Source organism: Dromiciops gliroides, chromosome 5, assembly GCF_019393635.1.
Source record: "Dromiciops gliroides isolate mDroGli1 chromosome 5, mDroGli1.pri, whole genome shotgun sequence".
In the NCBI taxonomy this organism is placed as follows: domain Eukaryota; kingdom Metazoa; phylum Chordata; class Mammalia; order Microbiotheria; family Microbiotheriidae; genus Dromiciops; species Dromiciops gliroides.
Genome location: NC_057865.1, coordinates 108,020,192 through 108,045,366, shown reverse-complemented (window position 1 = coordinate 108,045,366; position 25,175 = coordinate 108,020,192). Strand labels below are relative to the sequence as shown.

General features: G+C 39.6%; 1 protein-coding gene across 1 annotated transcript in view; it reads right to left on the bottom strand.

The window, feature by feature from the left end:
- DGKI (diacylglycerol kinase iota) overlaps positions 1 to 25,175 on the bottom strand; it is a 599,484-nt gene that overhangs the window by 375,562 nt on the left and 198,747 nt on the right. The window contains 1 exon segment of the mRNA XM_043965727.1: positions 1,637 to 1,711. Within this exon segment, the coding sequence (XP_043821662.1) occupies positions 1,637 to 1,711 (75 nt within the window).

Sequence of the window (25,175 nt, the reverse complement as noted above, 5' to 3'; positions counted from 1 at the left end):
GGAAGGAAGAATGAAATAAGAGATAACATGGACAACAAGAAGGAGGATGATTGTAGGCTAGGGGAACAGGATAAAAAGAAGTGTCATAGATAGGCCCCTCCCTCTTTGCAGAAGTTTCCTTCTTTACACAGAGCAGTAAACAAGGGCAGTGTAGAATCCAACTTTTCCCAATTAAGCATTTGAGATGCCATCTCCACCCCCAAGTTTGTTGATGGTGTTCAGTTGGTTCAGTCATGTCCAAATCTTCGTGAACCCATTTGGGGTTTTCTTGGCAAAGATACTAGCGTGGTTTGCCATTTCAGCTCATTTTGTAGATGAGGAAACTGAGGCAAACAGGGTTATGTGACTTTCCCATGATCACACAGCTACTAAGTGTCTGAGGTCATATTTGAGTTCAGGTCGTCCTGACTCCAGGTCGGGTACTCTATCCACCGTACCACATAGTTGCTCCACTGACAATTTATGCGGTAGAAATCAAAACAATGTGCAAAGGGAGGTCTTAGACCTAATAACTGGCTTTGTGTGTATGTGTTCCTCCTCCCTACCCACTTCCTCTCCATAGCCATTTGAAGATCTAAGTGCTCCAAAGGGGAGCCTGGTTACAAAGATCTAGGTCCTGGACTTTTAACAGGTTATGGAAGGGTTTATTTTTTACCCATTTTTCTGTGTTTCGCAGAAAAACTTAGAGGAAAATGGGAATAAGTACAAGGAAAAATATAAGGAAAGGAAACAAGCTAGTGTTCATAAGACTTCTATTTCTGTTCTTATTGGCAATCTCTTGTGAAGATTGTATACAGAAACACTGTACTAATGGGGTTATAGAAATAGTTACAGGGGGAAAAAGAAAAAAAGGGAAAAAAAGAAATAGTTACAGGGTACATAAAAATGTGAGGAACTATACATGTTTCCAATGAGGGTCCAAGGGTCCCCAAATGGAAAAAATGCCTGAGTTCTTCAGTGCAGCTCCAGTTGTATCCTAAAGTAATATCAGAGTCATAGATTTAGAGTTTAAAAGGGTCCTACAAATCATCTATTCACAACCCTCCCCTTTTCCAGTTGAGAGAGGGATCTATACTCAAGTCTTCTGAATCAAAATCCAACATTCTTTCCTCTATCTCTCTACCTATGTATCCAACTATATCTCTCTATCTAGCTAGCTATGGCTATTTCTCTCTCTTTTTTTTTTTACTCTTTCCATGCCTCCCAAATAGTTTTAAGCAATTCATAATCATGGTAGTTTCTTTCAACGGTTGTAAAAAAGCTATCAGCAACCTCCCATAGAGGACAAAAGCAATATGGATGGGTAAATTGCTTTTTTCCCCAGCAACTCTACAGACCAAATGAATATCAGGATACTAACCTTGCACCAATGGCTATCTATCAAATTGAACCAAAGCAGAAGGTTTTCCACAATCAGAAACTAACTAAACAAAACGGTGAGTAAAAATAAAAATATGCATGTTTGGGGGTTGTTTTAGAGTTTCAACATCATAGAGTTTTTTTGTTTTTATACTGGGCAGATGTCTTTGGATCTCCTGGAAATGGGATGAGATACATAAAAGGCATGGGGAAGTGACATTTGGAAGCAGTAATGCATGCACTATAGGAAGTTGTGCAGCAGGTGGCACTATCTTACCTTTTCTAGCTGCTCCATACAGGCTGTGTGGACCACAATTTTACAGACTGCACACTTCCTCCTGAGAGCTGATTTCTACAACATTTAATTTAAAAGAGAAGTTAGTAAAAGTCTGTGATTCAAGGCTCCAAAGGGGTGAAGAGTGTTTATATCAACAAGAACAACAACACAATACCCATATAACCCAACTACTTATATTGATAAACAGAAATGGTTCCATATGTCCATGAACAGATATTAGACACTAGGACAGGACCTGAGAAATTCCTTACATCTATGAACTAAGAATTTAAATATTCCATCCAAGGTCAAAGTCCTTAGGCCTGCTGGGTCTTTGAGCTCCACCCACTCAGTATGACATCTGTCAAATGCCTCAACTGTTCTAAGGTTCAATAGCCCCAGGCCAGAGGTTCTCAAACTCTTTGATCTTTGAACCACTTTGCACATTTAAATATCATTAAGGACCCCAAGAGATTTTTTTATATCACTTATGTCTATTGAGAGTTACAGTACTTGAAATGGAAAATGATAACATTTTAAAATCTCTATTAATTCATTAAAATAAAATACATAAAAATAAAAAACATTAAATATGAACACAAGTAACAGTTTTATAAAAAGTAACTTTTTGGCAAAATCAATCATTCAGCATTTATTAAGCACCTACTATATATGCCAGACACTGTGCTAAATGCTGGGGATATAAAAAGAGGAAAAAGACAGTCCCTGCCCTCAAAGAGGCATTGTTTTATATATTTTGTAAATTTTCTTTACTGTCTGGCTTAACAGAAGACAGCTAGATCTCATATCTGCTTCTACATTCATTCTGTTATAATATGTTGTTCTGGTTAAAGTATATGAAGAAAATCTGGCTTTACACAGGTACATAGTTGGAAAAGGAAATGATATTTTAATAGGCAAATAAGATTTTATTATTAAGAAAATAGTTTTGACCTCAAGGACCCCCTGAAATGGTCTCGGGCATCCTCTCTGCCCTAGGTGCCAGTTATAACAGGAATTAATCTCACACCAAGGCCATACAAATAAACCCCTGAGTCAGCAAGACTACAGGAACTTGTTTATAACCTCAGGAATAAAGAAGTCTTGTCATAAGCAGGAGTCAAACGAAGAGAGTAATTAAAGAGGGGGAGGAAAAGGAGGAGTTATTTTTTTTTCTAAAGCAACAAAAAAAGCATTCACTGCCTAAAGCTGTTTCATTAACAGCAGCAGCAACAAGGAGAGCAAAGCAGATGAAGCACTGAATGTGAGTCAAGGTGTAGTATCTTAGTTCCGTTGATGCTTGGTAAACCACTGAAGGTCTTTGGGTCAGCATAAAAAGGTAGAGTTTCTCCAAGCTGAAAAATATGGCCCCAGAAACATCTGGCCTAACAACAGTAATTAAAACTAAGCATCCCCAAGGCTCTTTCATTCATTCTCTTTTTACCAAAGATTCCTAAAGAAAGAGACAATTCGAGGGGAGACCAAGGAGTAGATACATTAACTATTTTTTTGTTGTTGTTATGTTTTGTTTTTGGTGGGGCAGTAAGGGTTAAGTTACTTGCCCAGGGTCACACAACTAGTAAGTATCAAGTGTCTGAGGCCAAATTTGAACTCAGGTCCTTCCGAATCCAGGGCCGGTGCTTTATCTACTGTGCCACCTAGCTGCCCCAGATACATTAACTATTAACAATGGCCTGTATGCACTAAACTAAGAAGGGCATTGCCTTTTTATAAAAGATAATAATGAAAGGGAAACTGCAGTAAATATGTATCCCTAATAGATGGTTAGAACTTTTTTTTAATGTGATACTGATGCTTTTCCCCTCCACAGTCACTTCCAATAGCACTCCCCACCTTTACCCTTGCATAGAACATTCCCTGGTGACAAAAAACAACAGTATAGCAAAACAAACCCATCCCAGTGACTGCATCTAGCAATGTATGTAATATTTCACACCTGTAGTCTTCCACCTTTCTACTAATAGGGAAGGAAGGAAGGGAAGAAGGGAGGAGGGAGGGAGAAAGGAAGGAAGGAAGGAAGGGAAGGAGAGAGAGAGAGAGAGAAGAAGAAGAAGAAGGAGGAGGAGGAGGAGGAGGAAAGAAAAAAGAATGAAAGAAAAAAGAGACCAGTCTTTTCATTTATTCTGAATTCTGATGATACATTTTTACACCAAGACTTAGTCTTTTTCACTCTTCCCAGTGGATCTTCTGCTATTTATTGCATTCCTATCATTGCAAAGACTAGGGTAGTTACTCTCAAGGCTGTTCTGTTCTCCCAGCATAGGCACCTGGTTCTCACCTCTTTCCAGACTTCTCTTTTCCACTGCAGAACAATTCTAATATAACAAGTGGATGAGAAGGTATATGTGTCTCACACACCTGTCTCAGCTTCCTTTTGTGTTCTGTCTCCTTCCCATTAGACTGTAAGTTCCTGGAGGGCAGGGGATGTCTTTCTTTTTCATATTTGTATGCCCAGGATTTAGCATGCCTGCTGGTTCATAGTAGTCACTTAATAAATGTTGATTGACTGACTGACTGAAGCAAGCAGCCATAGCTAAGCTGGGAGATCTGGAGACTTGAAGGAAGGCAAGGCAACAATTTAGAAACTGTATCAGAAAAGGGACAGTATTCTCTACTTTCAAGGCTCCACGGATTCCTCTAAGAGGGGCACTTGAATAGTTGTCATCAAGATCACCCCAAGGCTCCAGAAAACCCTGCATTCACATATAATACTGCTTCAACTAGGCCCTTCTGACTTTCAGGAAATATCCCCTCCCTAAATTTTGGTTAGTCAGAACGATGAGATTCAATTACCCTTGTGACATGAAGGAAGCACACTGTTCATTATTAGAGATCTGTTTATTTTTGGCTGTTTACAAAAGGCAAAGCTACTCTTTCTGAAACGTTTCCTTGGGATGCTGGATTTCTAGGAATGTGCTTAAATAGAGAGAGAGAGAGAGAAAAATAAATTGGAAACACAAAATTTTCACTTGCAAAGGGAGCTCATAAACTGCATGAGTACATGCAAATTATTTTAATTAGTCCTCCAAATTATCCATATATCTAAGTCTGATCCACTAGGTAGAGCTCCATTATGGCATTTTTCTACTTCGTACAAGGCTTGGAAAATGTGCTGTTCATCTACCATAGCCTTTGAGGCTTTATTAAACCATGTGACTTAGTGCAAGTGAGATCACGAAACAAATGCCTAACTACAGGCTATGGCGAATGGAATTTTATTTTGCACATTTATAAGAAGTAATATAAGAATATACTTTTCATTTTGCCCTCATGTCTTGTACCTTAGAAAGCTGTCTACCTTGTCTTACCTTAGTCCTCTCTCAGTAAGGGGAGTGAGGGGGAAGAGGAACTTCCTAACAAATAGAGTTACAGTGGGGGATAGTAGATATTACCCCTCACTTAGCTTTATTCCTTCTCCTACCCCACCTCCTACACACACACACACACACACACACACACACACACACACACACACACACACACACACAAATGGAAGGTCTTCAAGGAGATGTTGGAGATGTTCCATCTGAAACAGGTGGTTCCTAATAGACTGGAATAGGTTGTTTCCAAGATTCCTTCCAAATCTGAAGTTCTATGAAATTATAATGAAGTCCATTTCTTTTAACACCAAAAACATAGCATGCAATTAGCAAGTGCCTTCTCTGGAGAGAGGGATAGCTAAACAGAAACCCTGAAGCCATTCTTTCTGGAGACTGTTTTAGCAGAACTCAGAAAACCCCAGTGGATTATTGTCAGTTCCACATAATTCGCAGGGAAGCTAGGTAGCAATAGAGTCCAAAGCATTTGGAATCCAGATCTGAGTTCAAATCCTCCTGAAGACATTAACTGTGTGACCCTAAGAAAGTAACTTGACCTTGGTCTTCCTTGCTTTCCTCATCTGTAAAATGGAGATAATAAGAGTGCCTTCCTTCCAGAATTATTGTGAGGCTCAATTGACACATTTGTAAAGCACTTTGAAAACTTCAAAATGCTATATCAATGCTAATCACCACCACCACCATCATCATTATTATCTCCACAAATTAATATAGGTCACACAAAAATGGCATGCATTAGAGAAAGTTCTTTTTTAAAAGTAAGTATACATATAATCCAATTCAACAATTATCAGATGCCTATTATATTCCAGGTGAGGGGCAGCAGTGACACGGTGGTTAGAGGGCTGACCTCTGAATCAAAAAAGATGATTCAAACCCCACTTCTGATGCCTACTAGCTATATAATGTAGAACTCATCACTTAACATTTTGTGGCCCCTAAGTGACATTTAAAAATGAGTTTTTATTGATATCTTGTTTCTTATATCATTATGGTTAGTCCAAGTATCCCTCCCACTCTCCCTCCCAGATAGCCATCCCATATTTTAAAAAGTAGTTTTTAAAGAGGAAAAAAATCAACACAACTGATCAATACATTGAAAAAGTTCCAAAACATGTTCAATGTTTAACACCTGTGGACCTTCCACCTCTGTAGAGCAGAGGGGTGGTTGGGGGTATCTTCTCCTATCTCTTCATTCCATTCCTGCTTGATCTTCATAAATGTTACATTTATTTTTGGTCTGCTGGATGTGGTCATTCACTTCACTGATTTTGTTGTAGTTATGTGCCACCCCAAGTAATTTAACAGAACTACAAACTGCATCATAGCTGTTGATCTGCATTGGAAGAGGGATTCCCACACTGGAAGGTCCATGTGTAAGGGGCGGGGGGGATAGGGACTAGCCAATGGGAGGTCCAACATCTGAGCGTCAGCACAGTATTCTCCATGCTGCATTCCCAGAGAGGAGGCTCAGTGAGCCTGCTACAGGGCTTTCCTACTGAGGAACCCAGTTCTCTCCTTTAGAGCCTGTGCAGACATTCTATGACCCTTGTTGGTCTCCTGGTTGGCTACTGAGCCAGAACTGGGTGTGCACTCAGAAAGTGTTAATTTGACAAAAGAAGCCTCCCTCCCGCTTAGCTGGGGATGCAGCAGCAGCAGCAGTGCAATGTGCATGCTTTAAGTATGGGCTTCCCATTGGCCAGCCCCCCACAACCACCACACACACCCCCCAATAAAATCATAATTATAGACCCCCTAAAATGTGCCTGTAGTACTCAGAACACCTATGGAACAACAACAACAAAAAAATCCTTGCCTTCAAGAAGTTTACAATCTATTGTAATATGGACAAATTGGTCTCAGAGTTCTACATGGGCATCCCCAAAATTCCACGAGGTCGCCTAACACCAGGCAGAGAATATCTGCCTATGCTCCAAAGAACGGCACCTACAGGTTCAGTTCACCTATATTGCACCATTTTATGACAACGCTTCTATAGAAAATTGTACTATTTTCATGTGAACTGCTACCTCCTCACACCTATACCTACTAGTCAGTGAGACCAGAGATCCCCTCCATTTCCTAATCAAAGGGTGTCCCTCCCATGGCTCGGAACACAGACTCCAGCATAGTGGCATAGGGAAGGATTCTACTGTCAATCTAGCCTCAGGGGGAGTAGGCTGGGCTAGGCTGGGCTGGGCAGGTACTCTGGGGTTTAAAGTGAAGTGTGGGGGGTGAGAGCTAGAAAGCATAGATGAGGACATGAAATAAGGGGCACACTCTGGGGGAATAAAGAAAATTTTCATCAATTTTGTCAAGTTTGTTCTTCCTGATTTTTCCTTTCTCCTCTTCTCCAGCCCATTTGCCTCACCTTCCCTGAGGTTTGCAATGGGAAGGGAGTTGGGGGAGAAGACGGTAACAGGAAGTCAGGGAAGACCATACTGTGACAGCATTAGAAGTTTGCTGATGATCCCAGGAATTCTGCTACCCAAGCAACCCTGGGACAAGATGAAAACTGAGGACCAGGGATGCAGTTGGTACAGACATCTCAAATTCAACCTGTCAAGAACAGGCATCATTATCTTCTCCTCCAATATCCACTCTTCTTAAATTCCCTAGTTCTGTCAAAGACACTATCATTTTTTCCTCCATTCTTCCAGGTTCTTCTTCTTTTTTTTTTTTTTTTTTTTTTTTTTGCAGGGCATTAAGGGTTAAGTGATTTGCCCAGGGTCACAAGCTAGTAAGTGTCAAGTGTCTGAGGTCGAATTTGAACTCAGATCCTCCTGAATCTAGGGCTGGTGATTTATTCACTGTGCCACCTTCCTTCCCTTCTTCCAGGTTCTTAACCTTGGTTTTACAGTCAGATCTCCATTCTTTTATACTCCTCTTATCCAATCAAGTGCCAATCCTTACCTTTTCTATACACTTATCTCTCACATCCAGCCCCTTTTGTCCATTTCCATAGCTATCACTCCAGCCACGGACTTCATCATCTCTCTCTGACATTATTACAAAGCCTTCCTAATTGACCTCCCTGCCTCAAGTCCCTCCCTACTTGTACATCCACATAACTGCCGAAGGGCAGATCTATGTCACTTGTTAACCAGTAAACTCCAGGAGCTCCTTATTGCCTGATGAGTAAATTATGAGGCCCTTCACAGATGGTTCCCAACCCATCTTTCCAATCTTCTTGCTCATTACTTGTCCTCCTGCACTTTGCAGTCCAGCCAAACTAGTCTTCTTTCTGTTCCTCACACACAACACCCCATCTCCCATCTCCATGCTTTTGCCCTGGACATCCCTTATATCTGTAATGTGCTCATTCCTCACATTGGCCTTAGGGAAACCCCTCTCTTCTTTTAAGATTCAGCTCAAGCACCGTCTTCTACAGGAAGATTTTCTTTATCCCTCTAAATTATAGTGCCCTCCTTGCCTAACTGCCTTTTATTTATTCTCTTTATGTTCATTTGTATTTATTTTCTCTCTGTTTATTCCATATCTGTGTACTGTCTTCCTGATTCTAATCCCTCTATCATGAGCTCTTTGAAAATGCAGACTCTTTCATTCCATATATATTTTATTCCCTGTTGCACATTACGGGGCACAGAGTAGGCATTTAATAAATGCTTGTTGTTTTGATGACTTATTGCTGAAGGAGAGGAAAAAAGAACATTTCCAGACAGAGAAGGGGAGTTCCTGAGCTGGCTCAGTCATTTCCATGTCAGAGACATAAGTAAGTGGGTTGTCATTAATGCCAGGACTGTCTGTACTTTGAGCTCTAATGTGATGAGTACAATGTACACATGAGATACTGCTTTTGCTCCTACACTCCAGGGCAAATGAGACCAAGGATCCACCCCCCCCACCCCCGCTTCGATGGTGCTGAGCATCCTCTCGCATGTTCTGAAGCTTTAGGAAAATATGGGGTGTGATCTGTAAACTAATATTGGAGAAAATGAAAAAGTTATGTCAGCTCTGAGAACACATTTTACTTTTTCATTTTCTCTAATATTAGTTTACAGATCACACCCCATAGCTTACATCATCTATTTTCTTTGGATAAAAGGTAGCTCTTTTTGTCCAGGAGCATAGATAAATGATGTTCTTGTATATCTATATTATTCTCCTTCTCATGTCATTTTCTCCATCTACAATACTCTGAATGCCTACTGACCCAGGAACATTCTCTCAGATGACATATTAGAACTCCCAAATGCAAGACTACAATTCATATCACCCTGCCTTCCTCTCCATCCTTTCACATTCCTGAGGCAAAAAACATTTGTGAAATATATCCAGAGGGATGTTTGGGAATGGTAGCTTGCCCAAACACCAAAAAGGGAAGGAAATAAAACTTTAAAAGTTCATTATGTATAGGAAAAATGCCAACAAACTTCAGAACAACTCCAGGAGGGAAAATGTCAGGAATTACAGGTGGCCCCCCATTTTGGAATAGCCCTCCTCTTCTGAGATGGAAGTTAGGTAGATGATCTCCAAACTCCCTTCTGGTTCTGGGGCTATGACCGTAGGCATGCCTTTTGTAACTGTAGATTTAGTATATTAGAGTATTATACAGTGCTAGCAATAAGATTCTGGAACATCATTACCTTAGAGACACCTGAATGATGAGTTATTAAGGAAAACACAGAGAGTGAGTCGATCTGATAACCTAAATAAAAAAAAAAGGCTTTTGTGCTCAAGGCACATCAATCATTTTTGCTCTGCAAACAAACTGACAAGTGAGGGCATCTTTCACACAGGAGATAGGAACTTAGTGGGTGGTTGGAAAGGCATAAGAGGTCTTGAAATTGGAAAGCAAATTCCCCACACCTTCCTAGCTAGTCTCCCTACATTTAGTTCCTCAGCCTCTCTAATCCATTTTACACATCATCATCATCAATCATCATCATCAATTAGCCTTTCTAAAGCACTGCTTTTACAAGATACATCTCTGTATTAATATGTGCTCTGTAAGCAAAAGGCAAAGCAGAAAATCTCAAAGGGAGATGGGGCTTCAAAGATCATGCAGTTCAATGCATACCTGAACAATACTCCCTTCAACAACATATGCAACAAATAGTCATAAAGCTTACTGCACTTGTTGTTGTTGTTTGTCCTTCATTCCCAAAGAGGACCATGACATCAAGGTGATGTCATGAGTTGCAGTGAATTGGATTTAAGTGAGGCAGCGCTGTGCAAGGTCACCAACCTCACTCTCTCCTCCAGAGCCATCTGGGTCCGGTGGAAAGATACACATCAGGATGACTGGAGATGACCCCAGATGTTTGAGGCAATTGGACTTAAGTGACCTGCCCAGGGTCACACAGCTAGTAAATGTCTGCACAGCCAGGTGGCATAGTAGATAGAGTACTGGCCCTGAAGTTGGGAGAACCTAAGTTCAAATATGACCTCAGACACTAGCTGTGTGATCCTGTGCAAGTCACTTAACCACAATTACTTTGCTTGAATACCTTCAGGAAAGGACAACTTCCAATTTCCGTGAGGCAGCTGGTTCATTTTGGGATGGCACTAAATGTTAGGTTTTCCTTATTCCAGCCTAAATTTGCCTTTGGAACTTCTACCCAGATGTCTTGTGGAGGGGGGAGGAGGGGGAGGGAGGGAGAAAAATTTGAAATTCTAAATCTTGTGAAAAATGAATGCTGAAAACTACCCTTACATGTAACTAGAAAAAACAAAATAAATGTTTGTTGGGACAAAAAAGAAAAAAAGAGAAACTTCTATCCAGTTCTCCTAGTTCTGCCCTCTGGGGTCAAGCAGAATGAGTCTAATTTGTTTCAGTGCTAACTCCTCAATTACTTAAAACTGGCCATCATGTATGTCTTAAGTCTTTCTGTGCATCTAGGCTAAACAACAGCATTTCCTTCAACTTGATTGTCATGTGGCATGATCTCAAGGGCTTTCCTTGTCCTGGTCACCCTCTCCTGGGCATTCCCCCAGCTTACTGGTGTTCTGCCTAATAGAAATAAAAATAGCCAACATTTCTATAGCTCCAAGTTTTGCAAAATGCTTTACAAATACTACCTCATTTTATCCTCACAACAATACTGAGAGACAGGTGCCATTTATTATCCCCATTTTATGGATGAGGAAACTGAGACAAAGAGAGGTTGAGTGACTTGCCACTTACACAGTTACTAAGTGTCTGAATCTGGAATTGAACTCAGGTTTTTCTGAGTTCAGGTCCAGTGCTCTGTCCAATGTGCCACCCAGCTGCCTGCTCAAATGTGGCACACAGATCTAAGCATAATATGCCAGATGTATTCTGATAAGATCAGAGTACAAAATAATTATCATCTCTTATTTAGACTCTACATTTCTGTCAATTCAGTCTAAGGTCGTGTTAACCTAGCTGGCTCTTATTTCACAGTCAACACCGAGACACACCAGCACATTTGATAGAGACCTAAGCATGGAGTCAGAAAAATCTGAGTTCAAATCTGGCCTCAGACACATCCTAGCTATGTGACCCTAGGTAAGTCACTTAACCCTGTTTGCCTCAGTTTCATCACCTATAAAATGAGCTGGAGAAGGAAATGGCCAACCATTCCAGTATCTTGGCCCAGGAAAACCCCAAATGGGCTTATGAAGTCAGACATGATTGAATTGATTGGACAATAACAAAAAAAGACCCACCAGAGCTTTTAAAGATGAATGCTTGTTTAGCTATTCCTTCTCTTGTCATTGAAAAGTTGATTTTTTCTAAGCCAGAGTAAGACTTTACATTTATGCTAATTAAAAGTCATCTTAGGGGCAGCTAGGTGGTGCAGTGGATAAAGCACCGGCCCTGAATTCAGGAGGACCTGAGTTCAAGTCTGGCCTCAGACACTTGACACTAACTAGCTGTGTGACCTTGGGCAAGTCACTTAACCCTCCCTCACTGCCCCACAAAAACAAAACAAAACAAAACAAAAGTCATCTTATTCAGTTCAGCCGAACACTCAATTCTATCAAGGTACTTTTGAATTCTAACTCTGTTGCTCATTTGCAAGCTATTTCTCCCATTTTTGTGTCCTCTACAAATTTTCTAAGTGCATGATCTATGATATTATCCAAAGCATCTCTATAAGTATGACACTTTGAACATCTGTGGCACCTTTCTCTAAAACAATTAAAATTTCTAGTTGCTAAATATTTTGTCTTACAAGAGCTACCTGCTTTAACATTTCAAGAATAATCAAACTGTCCTTATTCTCTTTAAATTTATTTGGTGCCATTTGTGGGAAAGAAGTTGGAAAATGCCTCAAAAACAGATCATTTTCTGTGTCAATAAAATTGTTCAGGGGTAGACAATACTTAGAATTGAGTTCTATTAAAAAGTCACATTTCTCTGCAGTGTCAAGCAACACTAGTTGTTTTTAGGTAGATCCACCTTGCCTTGTATCACAATGGAATGCCAATACTCAGGGCTCAATTACATTTCCTCTTTAAAATCTTTTATTCTTGTTATTATTGCCAATAATAATAATCATCATTGGACTAGACATATGGGAATACATTGATCTTTTCATTGGGAACCACTAATATAGAACGTGTTCCAAATGGTATTATTTAGCCATCTGGATGGTGTGGTAAATATCAATTTAGCACTGCAAATAATGTTATTAGCTCCCCTTATTATGAATCAACTCATATTGTGCTGATTATTTTTAATTCCCTGTTAACCCCTTTCAAGTCACATATAGGTCACAAATTTTCACACACTTTTTAACTTTGCCTTTGACTAGAGAAATAGTTCTCAAACATTTTTATCACAGGATTCCTTTATTCTCTTTTTCTTTATACTCTTAAAAATTATTAAGGATTCCAAAGAAATTTTATTTATGTGAGCTCTCTGTATTAATATTTACCATACTAGAAATTTAAAATAAGCTTTAAAAATATTTATCAATTCATTTAAAATAACAATAATAAACTCATATGTTAATATTAATAACATTTTAATGAAAATAACTACTTCCCCAAACAAAAATATTTAGTGAGAAGAGTGATACTGTTTACATATTTCTGCCAATCTCTTTAGTGTCTGACTCAACAGAAGGCAACTGGATTCTCCTGTCTCCTTCTGCATTCAATCTGTTGAGAGATGTTGCTTTACTTTAAGTACATGAAGAAAATCTGACCTTATACAGATATATAGTTGGAAAAGGTAGGAATGCTCTAATAGGAAAATAATATCTTAGTATTATTACAAAAATAGTTTTTACCTTTTGGACCTCCTGAAAGGATCTTGGGGATCCCCAGATGTTCTTAGACCACACTCTGAAAACTACCACACTAAAAGATTTCATCTTTTTCCAATTTCATTTGATTTGATTTTTGCTACATTTTAGATTTCAAGCTGTCTCCTTCCCTCCCTCCCTCCCTCCCTCCCTCCCTCCCTCCTCTCACTGCATTAGAGAAGGCCACCACTTCACACACATACACACAGAAACATATGTATGTGTATGCACATACATATATAGACAAATGATATATATGTAAAGTAAAACTATGCATACTTCTATTCATCATTTCTTTGGGGGTGGATAGCATTTTCTTTCATAGGTCCTTTGTAGCTGATTTGAATATTTATAATACTCAGAATCACTTAATCATTCACAATTATTCTTTGAACAATATTTCTGTTGCTATATCCAATGTTCATTTCATTTTGCTCATTTCACTATTCATTATTTCACGCTAGTCTTTCCATGTTTTCCTAAAACCAACCTGCTCAACCTTTTACAGCACAGTGGTAGTCCATCACAATCATGTACTACACAACTTGTTTAGCCATTACCCAGTTGATGGGCATCCTCTCAATTTCCAGTTCCTTGCCACCACAAAGAAAGCTGTTATAAATATTTTAGAACATATAGGTTCTTTTCCTTTTTCCTTGATCACTTTGGGAAACAGACCTAATAGTGGTATTGCTAGATCAAAAGGCATACACAGTTTTATAATTCTTTGGGCATAATTCCAAATTGCTCTCCAAAATGGATGGATCAGTTCACTGTTCCACCAATACTGTATTAGTGCCCTGATTTTTCCATATCTCCTCCAACATTTTTCATTTTCTCTTTCTTTCATTTTATCCAATCTGATAGGTGTGAGATGATATCTCAAAATTGTTTTAATTTTCATTTCTCTAATTAATAATGATTTAGAGTATTTTCATATGACTCCATATAGCTTGGTTTTTACTTATCCCAAAACTGACAGTTCATATCCTTTGACCCTTTGTCAATTAGGGAATGACTTGTATTCTTATAAATTTGACAAAGTTCTCTATATATCTGTAACAGGAGACCTTTATCTGAGAAACCATCTATAAAAATATTTCCCAATTTTAAATCTTTGGACACACCTCAATCTATTCTGCTACTTGTATACAGACTACAGCCTTAAACTATAGCATGGCTTGGCTTGACTCTACTACCACAATGTTAACTACTGGATGGGCTACCTAAATGATATGTTTTGTTCTATTCTAAGGAGCCCTTGACCTAAACTGATATAAATGAACAAGCAATAAACAGGGAGTTGGAAGAAATGAGTTTGAATCCCAACTCTGCCAATTAGGAGATGTATGATTTGGGGCAAGTTACTAACTTCAATGAACCTCAGTCTTCTCATGAGTAAAATGGAAAGGCAGGAGTAGATGATTTCTAAGGTATAACATAGCACTAAACCTTATGATATTTTGGAGTAAACTTTCTGAGACAATTTATAAATGAAGCCAATGCTAGAGATAGCCTCAGAAAATAAAAATAATGGCTCACATTTATATAGTCATTTACATAGTTGTCCAAGTGATTTTCACACCATGAGATGGCTAAGCCGTCTCAGCATTAGGCATAAATTATGAAATCCACTCTTTTGAGGGGAAAAATAAAATTTTTTAAAATACTTTCTAATGATTGGTCTGAGAAACATGGGATTTTATACTTCATAAAAAGGGGGCATTCAGAACCTTTCCTTAGAGAGAGAGAGAGAGAGAGAGAGAGAGAGAGAGAGAGAGAGAGAGAGAGAGAGAGAGAGAAACAAAGATAATATCCTAGAGTAGACCATGAAAGGGGGAGGCAAGGCCTTTACTGGTTGAATAAGAGTACTAGAAAAATAAACTAAAATCGTCCCTCTGAATGTTTAGAAAACATCTGAGTCTAGTCCATCTGAGTTATATATATATATATATATATATATATATATATTTTGCAGGGCAATGAGACTTAAGTGACTTGCCCAGAGTCATACAGTTAGTAAGTGTCAAGTGTCTGAGGCTGGATTTGAACTCAGGTCTACCTGAATCCAGGGCTGGTGCTTTATCCACTGCACCACCTAGCTACCCCCATTATTTGTATTTTTAAAATAAAGATTAGGGTTGAAACCAGTTAAACATGTACATTAGTCACCATCACTTTCTCTGGGAAAGCACTCATGATGGTGTTGGGACATGTGATCCTGGCAAACTACTATCACTTGGTCTATCTACATTGTAGTGGTGGTTCCATAGAGGTGAAAAGACTTCCTTAGGGGGAAGAACTGCAAAATAAATGATGTGGTGGCAGCTTTGTGAGAACTGCAGCAAACGTCCTCCTTCACTGTTGTGCCATATCAGATGTCATACCTTCATCATGGCTTTGGCAGGAGGCAAGGAAAATCTATCAAGCTACTTAAGAGAGCATAGCTTAGCTTGCCTTCCCGCACATTACTGTTCTATAGACAGGCTGTCATTCCTTCAGTATGGTACCACTAGAATACAGTGATGTTCTTTAGGTTATATTGAGTGTTTCCAAGGCAGATTGGCATTGTGGTAGATAGAGGACTGGACTTGAGTCAAGAAGACTATGGTCCAAATCCAAGTAGCTGTGTAGCCCTGGGCAAGTCAGTTAACCTCTGAATGCCTCAGTTTCCTTATATATAAAATGGTGGTCATAATAACATCTACCTCTTAGGCTTATTGTGAAGAGCAAATGAAATAATATTTATAAAGTACTTTGTAAAACGCTCTATAAATGCTAGCTATTAGCTCACCCCTAGACTTAATGCTATTAGTTGTACCGATCTAATCAGCCTTTCTATGGTCTTCTCTTTCAGGGTCACTTTTGTGCTCTGATGTCACTTCCTGTCACTGTCAGAAGGCTGACTTCATATCATATCTATCACTGCTTCTACAACCAATTCTGTCACTGGCCATCCATTTTCTCTGCTTCACATTCTTTCTTTTTTCTTCTTGTCTCATTTCTCTATTTCTTTCGTCACTTTTTCAATAAGTTAACACGCAAAACACTTCTCAAGCCTTAAAGTCCCATATAATTGCTAGTCATTAAATTTGGAAGCAGTGGGACTTGGTTTTCATAGTCACAGGTAGCCAATGAGCACCCTCATTCACTACAGTGCCCTGGGTAATCTGCCTTAGTTCTTCTCAGCTATTTCTGTCACTGCAGACTCTCAAGCCTTTTTGCAAACTTCTGTAACACAGCTGTTCCAGGAGGCTGAGACTGCCAGATAACTGAGAGTCAGAAAAGGCATTCTGCCTATACACAAGTAGATGTGCACACTGATACAAGCACAGAGATTTATACTAAAAGACACTAGGACACACAAAGACTTTTCTTGACCTGCCCCCCCCCCATACTAATGCCTGCCTATATGCAAATTTTCATAGTCTTATTGAACAAAAGCTGGAAGGAAACTTAAAGGTCATTTAGTCTGACTCCCTCATTTTACAGCAGGGAAACCGAGACCAGGGGAAACTAATGTGAAAGGTAGCAACAGTTTTTCTAGTTCACCATGATCAAAATGACCCTCACAGGATAAGGGACATTGTTGACGGTGCATCTGGAATTAGATTCTAAACTATACAAATTCATTCATAAATAATACATAAATTAATATTTTGACAAGTGGATTAATATATAACATGGAATATAAAATCTGCTCTCATGGAAATTCCCTCCAGTAACAAAGACTGATAATTCATCTGTAACAAAGTCTTAGAACTATGATTCGTTTTTTTCTAGTGAGGCAATTGGGGTTAAGTGACTTGCCCAGGGTCACACAGCTAGTAAGAGTTAAGTGTCTGAGGCCGGATTTGAACTCAGGTACTCCTGACTCCAAGGCCGCTGCTCTATTCACTATGCCACCTACCTGCCCCCCCCTTTTTTTTTTGAATTATGGTTCTTAACCTGAGGTTCATGGACTTTTTAATTTACATTTTAAATATTTTAAATTTTGCTTTTTAAATTTTTTTTCATATATGTTTTTTCCTTTTCAATCCTATGTATTTTATTTTATGTATTTAATAGCATAATTCTGAGAAGGGATCCACAGGCTAAATCTAACTGACAAAGGAATCCAAGATCACACACACAAGAAGGATGAGAATTTCGGGCTTAGAGGGTTTCCTCGGCACACAGAAGCTAAGTGACTTACTTATTATATCAGAAGCAGGCAGTGAACCCAAATCTTCCTGAATTTGAGACAGCCCTCTAGTCACCATGTCATACTAGTTCTCTACCACAACATTAAGTCACATCAGCCATGATTTTCCAACGCACATATAGAGCTACACACTATATATATATATATATATATATATATATATATATATACACACACACACATATACATATATACATATACACACCCATATATGTGTATACATACATACACATGTATATACATATATGTCTATACCTATACATATACACACGCATACATACACATACATACATACACACTCACACACACACTTCATTCCCTCCCTTCCCCACTCAGGGCTACCTGGGAGAAACGAACAGAACTGATGCTAAAGTATAATGCAATGCCTTGGTCCCCCAAATCAATTTACCAATCAAAATCAACAAGTATTACTAAGCATCTACTATCTTCCAGGCACTGTGCTAGGTTCCAGGTATACAACTTTTTAAAAATAATAATCATTAATCTCAAGGAGTTTATATTCCATCTTTTCTATCAGGAAACAGTAGTACCAAAGTTGCTCCCTCTCCCCAACACACTGTTTTCTACTTATTCCTGGATGCATGTGGGAAACAGTTACTGCTTTCACTCGCGTGAACAAGCTATCCCCTCCTCTTCACTCTTTGTCATTAACCCAGCAGCCAGAGGCTGATATTGCAGTTGTGCCACTTGTCTTATTGTAGACTGTATTTGTTATTGGTTTTTGAAGGTTATCATTTCCCCAAGTCATTGTCTAGATTCATTAATTTCCCTGATGACTCCCATCAGGGGGAAGAGTCCACTGGCAGTGGGAAGGCGTTGGCAGTTCCCAGAGGCTACAGCTCTGAGCTGGCACCCAAACAGCTCAGAAAGCTGGCTTTGCCTCCTGGACTTCACTGCCACACACACACACACACACACACACACACACACACACACACACACACACACACACACGTTGTTACCTCTGACAATTAGCACCCAAGCCTAGCAAAGCTGCCATCTGGGTGTGTTGATCATCAGTCTGCTATGCTGGACAATTGGCATTCAAGGCTGACAGAATGGGAGTTCACACATGGGTCTTGTTTTGGTATGTTCTGGGGCCTGGGTCCAATGTTGGTGCTCTGTGGTATCCAACTGCCAGGACTAAACACAGAGATTGGCAGTAAGCTGCCAACTACATTTCAAAGCAATGCATACTGGGAACTTATTCTCTCCCTCACAAACACCCCAGGATCTGCACATGCTACTGCCTAGTGTTCAGATCCCAGGGAGGAGAAAGGCACTGTACCAGTCAGGCTTTGAAACTTGTTTATTTTCAGAAACTGTAGGTGGTTGAGAGTTTTCTTCAAATAGAGCAGAAATCTGCCCCTGCACAGTTCCTAGAAGCCACTTCTAAGAGCTCACAAAACATGACCAGGATCCCTTCATATGTACAGGTGTGACCACTGTTACACCATTAGTAAGCTATGCACATGGAGAATCTTCTCAGGTAGCAGGTTACATGGTGCTGGAGACAGAACCCTAGGCTGGAAGTCAGGAAAATTTGGGTTTGAATTCCTCTTTAAATGCTTCCCAACTGTGGCACTAGACAAGTCACTTAACACAGGTCTCAGTTTCCTCATCTAGTGTTGTTGTTTGTCCTTCATTACCAAAGAGGACCATGACATCAAGGTGATATCACAACTTGCAGTGAGTTGGATTTATGTGAGGGAGGGCTGTGCAAAGTCTCTCCTCTACAGACATCTTGGTCCAGTGGAAAGATATACATCAGGATGACTAGAGATGACTCCTGATGTTTGAGGCAATTGGGCTTAAATGAGGGTCACACAGCTAATAAGTATTAAGTGTCTTAGGTCAAATTTGAACTCAGAACCTCCTGACTCCAGGGCCAGTATTCTATCCACTTTGTCACCTAGCTTCCCTACCTTAGAACACTAAGAGGTTAAATGATTTGCACAAGGTCACAGAGCCAGAATGCATCAGAGGAAAAATTTTCATTTAAAATACGCTATATTGTTCTGTCTCCTGCTAATACAAAGCACTTTGCTAACCATAAAGCTTTACGTAAATGTCAGGGATTACTATTATCTTCACAAACTAAGATGATTCCTCTTTTGATCAGTGATACAAATCTGGATTAATAGGTGTAGATTAGAAAGAACATCAAAAGTCATTTAGTTCCACCCCAATCTCATGGGTGTCATGGAAACCCTTTAAAGAATATTCAAAGTATGGTTCTGCAGCCCCAGCTTGAAGGATTCCAGTAAAGGTGACTCAGTATTCAGGTCAGCCCATTTAATTGTTTTTGAACCTGCTCCTACCCTTTGGTCCTAGTTCTTTTCCCTGAGGCAAAGCAAAACAAACCTAATCTCCTTTTCACATGACAACCCTTAAAATATTTGAAGATGAGGATCGAATCTCCCCTCAGATCTTTTTAAGACTAAAGATCATTCCTTCCTTCAGCCTTTGTGGCTGAAGTTCCCAGAACTACCAGAGTTGGCAGGCTGGTCAAAATCATGAAATAAAGCAAGAGCAACCCAGGCCCTGGTATCTGATCAGCACCATGATCTAAGAACTAACTAACTAAATAAGAAAAGATTGTTTTATTGACAAGTGAAGAAAGCATCAGAATCAAGGGGTACAGGAAAGGTCACCCATCCCCCCCAAAATATTTTGGATCTAACCTACCCAAATTGAATTTACTCTGAAAGAATAAGCAAAGTAAAACACATGAATGAAACAATAATGAAACCAAAATAGAACCTAAAATCCTGCCCACAAAATGTAAGCAATGTAAATCTATTAATAGAAGGAACATAGCTGGTACTAGCATTCTGGTGTCTGGCTGTTCCCCTTATTTCATACCCACCTACTCATTCGCTCTTACCACTCTTTTCCTCAAGCCCATCTTCTCCCTACCTTCCTATATACTCACCAACTCTCCTGCCCAACAAGCCACAGATCCCCCCCATTACCACACATTGCTCCCCTTCCATGCCCAGCCCCCGCCTGTGACTGTTATCCATGCATGTATTTGTAGTTAGTGTTGTTTATCTGTAGGGGTGTCTGGGCAGGCACACCCAGATTATGTACATCTGGGTTACAGCTGTGAGGGCATTATGAGTATTTATGTGTGGTTGTGTTTCTTTCAAGGTTGAGAATAGGCATGAGGATGTGTGTGTGTGTGTGTGTGTGTGTGTGTGTGTTTATCCACATATGCTAGAAGAGGAATGAGATGCTTTTCTGTGTGTATTTATGAAAGTGTAAGTAAATAAGAGGAGATATTCATGATAAGGGTGAGATCAGCTAATAAGTTTTGTTGGGGGGGGGTGGTAAATCTTAAATTGAGCATGAGACTTTTCATTTACCCATCACACCTACAGCCACTCAATTTCTATTGCCCTGTTGCCATATGTAGAGACTCTATCTAGAAAGGTTTGTTGGTTTTGTTTCTTCTTTCTTTGTAGACTGTAGCAGAGTGGTTCTTCTGGTCCCAACTAGTCATCTATAATCCCCTTTTCCACCCCCTGCCAGGGAAAAAAGGGGGGGAGAAGAATTGTAGTCATTGTTGGGAATATTTTCTAAACCAATGGAATATCTGCTCATAGACTGTTCCCAGGCCAGTGGGGAGTCTGTGTCATAAATGGGCAATTAAGAATATTAGATAAATATAATAAAGATAATCTATTCCTTGAGGAAAGGATTCAAAAGCCTTTTGCACTAATGTAGACTTAAAAACAGAATGAGAACAAAGGGACTTGGAAATACCACAGACCCTACACTAGCAGCGAGTAGGAAAAGCCACAGAAATAATTACCAAATGGCAGAGAGATGAGGAATCAGTGTTGCTTTCTCCTTGACTAAAGGCATCCATGGCAGAAACAGCAGGAAATCTAGAGGGAAGGATGGAAGGTGGTGGCTACTATTCCATTGAAAAGACTGAGTTTAGGATTCCCTGGGGAAGTGAGCAGGTGGATTTAGATAGGAATGCATTAGTAGGACACTGGGCTTCATGTGAGTTGTCTTTTGCAAGTTTCCTTCAGCTGTGAAGAACAGTTGGAGATAAAACAAGTGATTCAAAGGAAGACCATAAGTTGACTGGTAAAAGCCATGCGGAATGAAAGACAAAATGGAAGGAGGAAAGAAATGTCCTTTGTTCAGTCCCCCTCACTCAGAATCCCTATGCTTACACCACTGAAACTCCTTAAGAACAGGAACCATGTCCTCTCTTTCTTTTGTGTCTCCCTAGGATCCTGACCATAATAAGCACATACAGTGGCTCTCAGGAAGTCTGATCATTTTAGTCTATCTTAATGTAATGTGGTATGATTTTCCTATCGTTTATAGGAAAACATTCCTGTTGCTAGCAGGTAGCACTCCTTACCCCACAGTGGTCTGAACATACAATATCAGAAGCAGTGCAGTTTAGTGAAAAAATGGAATCAAAAGACCTAAGTTAGTCTTATTTCTATTACTTACATGTATGACTTTGGGAAAGTCAACCTTTTTGGACCTATTCCCTCATCTAGAAAATTAGAAGTGAGGAAGCTGGATTACATGACTGAACCACCAATGGTAAAAACTGTTTGTCTTTCTAACTCTAAATCCAATGATCCTATAAACACCTATGCAGGGAAGAGACAAATGGAAGATCAATTACTTGAGTACAGCTTTGGGATGTAAGCCTTCCAAAAGGATTGTATATATGTGAGTGCAGGTAATTTTTGTGTCTATTTATGTCACGATCTACATGTCTAGATATAATTTGCCATTGTCCTCTATTCCACTAAGTGAACCCTTTGCTTCTTCCTATTCTACCAACTAGTCTCTTCAGTTCTATCTCATTTCTCCTGGAAGACTATAAATAGAGACTGACTCATTCTATCAATTCAATCCTCCATTCAACATTATTGCGATCCACTGTTCTGGACACAAAGCTCTTATCTCTGTTGGGTCTACTCAAACCAATGATTCTTTACCCTCTTTGTGTCCTCCTCTGGCAATGTAGAATCAAACATTTAAGATTACAAAAAAGCCACTGAAATATTGAAATAGTTATCAAAATATTTTATTTTTTTTTTAAATTGACAGATCCAGGTTAAGAATCCCTGACTTTGTTGTTGTTCTTCAATCATTTCAATCATATCCAACATTGTGTGACCCCATTTGAAGTTTTCTTGGCAAAGACATTGGAGTGGCTTACCATTTCCTTCTCTGGCTCATTGTACAGATGAGAAATTGAGGCAAACAGGTTCACAAGTGACTCGCCCAGGGTCACATGGCTAGTACCTGTCTGAAGCCAGATATGAAGTCGGGAAGAAAAGTATTCCTGACTTCAGGTCCAATACTCTATCCACTGTGCCACCTAGCTGTCCCATCTCTGACTCAGACCCACCCAATTCCATCCCAGTAACTCTCCTCCCTTTTAACCCATTAAATCCTTCTGCTCTACCCAGTATAACTCCTACTCTATTATGGGAAAACCCTATTTTATTCTAAAACTATTTCCCTTCAATTTTTCATTATAATTAAAGCCTAGATTTCCCCTGAAAACACCACATCCCCATTGCCTCATGGAAATGGAAATGGAAATCCATGGAAATTGGTCTTCTTTCCTCTGATCTTAGTAGAATAATGGTAAAGGAGTTTGTCTTGTCACTACTCAATGACCTTGCAAAAACAATAAACTGGGACCTCATGAATTTCTCATCATTAGAAATTCAAATCCTTTTCCTATACCTCACCCTCCTTAAATCTTCACTACACTGCACCACTTCTGATGTTGTATGCTCAGACCACTATAGGAAAATCATACCACCTTACACTAAGATACACACCTCAGCAGAGTCAGCTTCTAACTCATCAGATGACTTCAGACCCTGGCTCATTCTGCTCCACCCCAATCCTCCTCTATTATCCTTAACAATATCATCATTCCTAGTGATGAGCTCCTGAATCGTCAGTCTCCTTGGCTGTCCACATCTCTTCATGGATGATGTGCCAACAAAGTCATACTCTAAACTTGAGCATCACAAAATATGGCTCTACCTCTGAGACATCTTCCTTGGGCCTTCTCTCTAACCATGATCTCCTTCCCTTCCAATCTTCCTAGTCTCTTACCAAACCCACCAAACTTGACTGCACCATTCCCAGTCTTTTATTTTTATTTCTATCTTTTTTGGGGTGGGGCAATGAGAGTTAAGTGACTTGCCCAGAGTCACAGCTAGTGTCATGTGTCTGAGGCTAGATTTGAATTCAGGTCCTCCTGAATCCAGGGAAGGTGCTTTATTCACTAGGCCACCTAGCTGCCCTGTCCCAGTCCTTTATTTACCATCTAGTTGTGTCCAATTCTCTCGTGATCCAAGATGATGTGATATAATACATCAATACCCTTACACTCCAAATGCTCACCTTTCTTCACCAATTCAGTTCTTTTTTTTTTGTGGGGCAATTGAGGATAAGTGACTTGAACAGGGTCACACAGCTAGTAAGTGTCTGAGGCCAGATTTGAACTCAGGTACTCCTGAATCCAGGGCCGGTGCTCAACCCACCGCACCATCTAGCTGCCCCTCCTCACCAATTCAATGATAAGCCAAGGAAAATTATATCATTGTACATATGAAATCATGCAAAACATTTCCCTATTAGCCATATATGTGTATATATATATATATATGTATATAGACACATATAGAAAGAAAAAGAGAGAGTGTGAGAATTATATTTCAGTTATTGGCAATATTACATTGACATAACCCTGCACAATCTATTTATTCCAAGCTCCTTGAGCTTGGGTAGATAGGGTATGCTCTGATGTCCTCATAAAAAGCCTTGGGGGCAGCTAGGTGGTGCAGTGGATAAAGCACTGGCCCTGGATTCAGAGTTCAAATTCAGCTTCAGACACTTGACACTTACTAGCTGTATGACCCTGGGCAAGTCACTTAACCCTCATTGCCCTGCAAAAACAAAAACAAAAACAAAAACAAAACTCAAAGAGCTCCTACATAAACGACTGTTGGCCTTAATTTTAAAAGGTCAAGGTCACCAACTGCATCCTGAGCCATTGCCAATCACCTTTACTCTAGTCTTGACACTACTAGACTCTGATGACTCTGGAGGAAAGAGTGAGGCTGATGACTTTGCACAGCTCTGCCTCACTTAAATCCAATTCACAGGCATGTCAAGGCATCATCCCCATGATGTCACTGGTCCTCTTTGAGAATGAAGGGACCAACAACTATAACAATCTTCCTTGACCCTTTTATGTGAGAAAATTTACTCCATTCTCTCTCTCCCTTCTCCCATTCTCCCAGTGCATTTCTCTTTATCATCTCTTCATTTTATTTTATTTTAAATTTTTGGAGATCATCTCAACATAATCAACTCACATCCATGCCCTCTGTCTATGTATCCCCTTCTAGCTGCCCTAATAATGATTAAGTTCTTGGGAGTTACATGAATCATCTTCCCATATAGGAATATAAAAAAATCGATATAGCAGAGAGCACTGGTCTTGGAATTAGGAAGACTCATCTTTATGAGTTCAAATCCAGCCTCAGACACTAGCTGTGTGACTGTGAGCAAGTAATTTAAAACCAATATGCCTCAGTTTCCTCATCTGTACAGTGAGCTGGAGAAGGAAATGGAAAACCACTCCAGTATCTTTGTCAAACCCCATAATAGGATCCTGAAGAGTCAGACAAAACCAAACTACA